Source organism: Otolemur garnettii, unplaced genomic scaffold, assembly GCF_000181295.1.
Source record: "Otolemur garnettii isolate 467f Iridium unplaced genomic scaffold, OtoGar3 scaffold00008, whole genome shotgun sequence".
Taxonomy (NCBI): domain Eukaryota; kingdom Metazoa; phylum Chordata; class Mammalia; order Primates; family Galagidae; genus Otolemur; species Otolemur garnettii.
The window spans coordinates 16,242,707-16,246,654 of record NW_003852403.1 but is presented as its reverse complement, the minus strand read 5'-3'; the positions used below and the strand labels follow the sequence as shown (position 1 = coordinate 16,246,654).

The 3,948-nt window shown below is 48.9% G+C and overlaps 1 protein-coding gene across 1 annotated transcript in view; it reads left to right on the top strand.

Annotated features, from left to right (window-relative positions):
* Window positions 1-1,346: 1,346 nt before the first annotated feature.
* The window catches only part of SUPV3L1 (Suv3 like RNA helicase), a 35,270-nt gene continuing 32,668 nt past the window's right edge, over window positions 1,347-3,948 (top strand). Inside the window, exon 1 of the mRNA XM_003783606.2 lies at window positions 1,347-1,704. Coding sequence (XP_003783654.1) covers window positions 1,431-1,704 — 274 coding nt within the window. The 5' untranslated portion in view covers window positions 1,347-1,430. The remainder of the gene's footprint in view (window positions 1,705-3,948) is intronic.

The following is a 3,948-nucleotide window of genomic DNA, read 5'->3' as shown; positions in this document are numbered from 1 at the left end:
GTTGTTTGGCCGGCCTGAGCTGGATTTGAACCTGCCAGCTCAGGTGTATGTGGCTGACGCCTTCGCAGCTTGAGGCACAGGTGCCGAGCCTCATCTTGAATTCTTTTTTTTTTTTTAGACAGAGCCTCAAGCTGTCCCCCTGGGGTAGAGTGCCATAGCATCACAGCTCACAGCAACCTCCAACTCCTGGGCTCAAGCGAGTCTTCTGCCTCCGCCTTCCCAAGTAGCTGGGACCACAGGCGCTGGCCACAATGCCTGGCTATTTTTTTTGTTGTTGTTGTTGCAGCCATCATTGTTGTTTGGCGGGCAGGGCTGGATTCGAACCCGCCACCTTGGGTGTGGGTGGCTGGTGCCTTAGCCACTTCAGCCCCAGGCGCTGAGCCATTGCATTCTTGATGTTTAAATCATTTTGCGCATTACAACCCCTTGGGTGAAGGGCTAAACTACAATTTGAACTTTACCTAGCAAATGCAAACAATGTAACCTAATCAATTGTACCCTCACATAAATCTGAACAATGTAACCCAATCAATTGTACCCTAATATTAATCTGAAATTAAAAAAATATTATTTTGTGCATGAAAGGCACATAATAGTTGCCAGAATCCTACTTGACACACAATGTTGCCTACACGTATTACATAACACCTTCCAGTTGCAAGATCTTAAAGATCTAAATGGGAAAAGCTAAGCTTGTCTGAATGTATTATGTTGTGGCCTCGTATGAGGACACAGTATTCAACTAATGCAATAAAAATGCAGCAAGAATACAAGCACGTACTTTTGCCACAAGGTAGTGACATATCAGCTACTAAGACGATAACACACAAACTGCTCACATCAAAGTATTAGAACTTACACGTGTGTTATATAAGGGATTTACCAACAGAACAAATTTCTCAGCAACCATTCTGAGGGCCAGACCAAGTTATGTTCTTCAACGTTACTATTATAAACGACAGTTCATAATGCAAGAACTTTGGGGGAACGCTCCTTAGCGTTTTAGCCCGCAAGCCAGATTCACAACCTGAGCACAGACCGCCACTGCCCACCCCACTGCCCACATGCGTCTGCTCACGCACTTACCGCTGCGCAGTGTGGGTCACGTGACGCGGCTGGCAGGCCCCCTTCTCGCATCTGGGACATCCCAAGGACGCCTGCTTGTTTTCCCTTCCTTACACAAAGCTAGCGCCTATGTCTGAAAGCGAGAAAGAGAACAAGAATTTATCTTTAATGGTTTCCCATCTAAGCTTCTCTCTCCCTCTGGGAGCGGTCTACGGCACTACTTTTCCCTTACCGGTCGGGCGTTTTCCTGGGCAGCTCACCTGCTAGCCGTGGGTCTTTCCGGACAGCAGGCACTGGAGGTTTGCGTCACTGTCCGCCGCCGTGTCCGCGGGTCGCTCTGGGCTCCTTCAGCGTCTGCAGCCTCCATGTCCTTACCCCGGTGTGCCCTACTGTGGGCTCGGCTGCCTGCGGGGCGCCAGGCTGGCCACCGGGCAGCCGTCTGTTCTGCCTTTCGCCCCTACTTTGGGCCCTTTCCTGCAGCTCAGTGGCGCGTTCATGCCGTAGCTACCGCCTCCTCTTCTGCCTCTGGTGGCTCCAAAACCCCGAACACGTCTTTGTTCGTGCCCCTGACAGTGAAACCTCAGGGCCCCAGCGCTGATGGCGACGTCGGGGCCGAACTAACCCGGCCTCTGGACAAGAGTGAGTGGGAACTATCGAGGGGGGTAGGGGTAGGGGTGCCTGCCGGACGGAGGTGGATGGGTAGGCAGCTGAATCCCCTTGCCTTGGCGACCTGAGGCCCCCTCGAGCGTTGTCGTCGTGATTGTCAGTGTCTGCCTCCCTGGCTGATTTATTAGCCCCCCCCCCACGCTTGAGACTGTGTCGGTTCATTCTTAACGTCTCTTCTCTGAAGTGATCTTTTCTCTTTCGCTGCCCTGCTTTCTGACTGATTTAAACACTGTGTTTTGGGATGATTTGACTTTTTTTGAGTCGTTAGGTAGGCCCACCGTTTGTCCTTGCCTTCTTCCTTATTCCTCATCTGCCCCTCGAACTGTTGCCTCCGAAAAGGGGAGGGAGGAGGAGGCAGTGAAAAGCCCCCAGAAACTTCTTTCAGAGTTCTTTGTCATTACCTGGCGGGACACAAACCAAACACTGTTAGGCTGTGTGGTGGTTAGCAAGAAGAGCCAGACTCAGATCCAGATCTCCTCCTCTCAAGAAACTTAACGGTCTCGTGAGGATTGGGGGGACATACGGATAATCAACTGTGATAACGACAGAGCAAGGTAGAGGGTGTTAGCCAAAGGTAGGAGGCACCCCAATCGTCCTTTGCGCCAGAGATGAAGAGAAAGTGTAGCATCGGTGAGTGGCATTGTGTTTTGTTCCACAAAACTAACTTTGGGTAGATATGGTAGGTGTGTGAATGTTGTCAAGGCAAGTTTTGGATCATCTAGTTGTACTTTAGTTTCTGGGAGAGTAGGAGATGAGGGAGTGTTCTCTGACCAAATGGAAGTCTGGGAGCCTGAGGGAATGCTATCCAGGAACTCTCCAGGCAGTTCACTTCAACAAGCAACATTGGTGCCTATTGTAAGTTTAAAATACAGACTACAACATGCTGTGGGTCAAATCTTGTCTTTCAGAGCAAAGGTACAGTACTCTTACTAAAAATGTGCTGGAACTCATATAGCATTCTGACTCGTTCTTTCAAGTCATTGCTAAGCAAGGCCTTTGACTTTACTTGGAATGGGGTGGAGGACAGTCTTAATTTGTTTTCTGCTGCTATAAATAGAATACCTCACAAGTGCAAGTAATGTAACCTAACCATACATACTCATATCAACCTGGAAAAAAAAGAAAAGAATACCTGAGACTAGGTAATTTACATATAATAGAATTTTTTTGGCTCACAGTTCTGGAGGCTGGAAGTCTAATATTGAGACGTCAGCATCTGGTGAGGGCCTTTGGGCTGCATCATCTCATGGTGGAAGACGGAAGGCAAGTGAGCTTTGGAGACAGAGAAAGGGAGCTGGATTTACCCTCTTGCTGGGAGCCTACTCCTAGGATAATGGTATTAATCCATTCTATTTTTTTTTTCCTTGAGACAGTCTCATTTTGTCACTCTGGTAGAGTGCTGTGGTGTCATAGCTCACAGCAACCTCAAACTCTTGGGCTAGAGCAACCCCCTTGCCTCAGCCTCCTGAGTAGCTGGGGCACAGGTGCCCACTACAATACCCGGCTATTTTTAGAGACAGGGTCTTGCTCTGGCTCAGGCTGGTTTCAAATCCTTGAGCTTCAAGCAGTCTACCCTCTTTGGTCTCCCAGAGTGCTAGGATTACAGGTGTGAGCCACTATGCTTGGCCTCATTTACCTTCTTATTTTGCATTCTTTATACGGTGCGTCATTCTCTACCTCTCCATTAAGTTCAGTATTTCTTTCAGATCTTTGTCTCTACCCTGGACTCCTTTCATTTACCCTGGGGTTCTCTTGGGTTTCTTAAACAGCATCGCCTCAGCATCTCCAGGGCAAACTGTTCTTCTCCAGATCCTCAGGTCAAAAATCTGGTAGTTTTGGTTGGGTGTGGTGGCTCATGCCAGTAATGCTAACACTCTGGGAGGTTGAGATGGGAGGATCATTTGTGTTCAGGAGTTTGAGACCAGCCTGAGCAAGAGTGAGACATCATCTCTATTAAAAATAGAAAAATTATCCAGGTGTGGTGGTGTATGGCTGTAGTCTCAGCTACATGGGGTGCTGGGGCAGGAGGATTGCTTGAGCCCATGAGTTTGAGGATGCTGTGAGCTAGGCTCAGGCCATACATAGCACTTTAGCCTAGGTGACAGAATGAGACTTTGTTTCAAAAAAAAAAAAAGGTGGTGCCCATCACTCAGTGGGTGGGGCGCCAGCCACATACCACAGAGGTTGGCCGGTTTGAACCCAGCCTGGGCCAGCCAA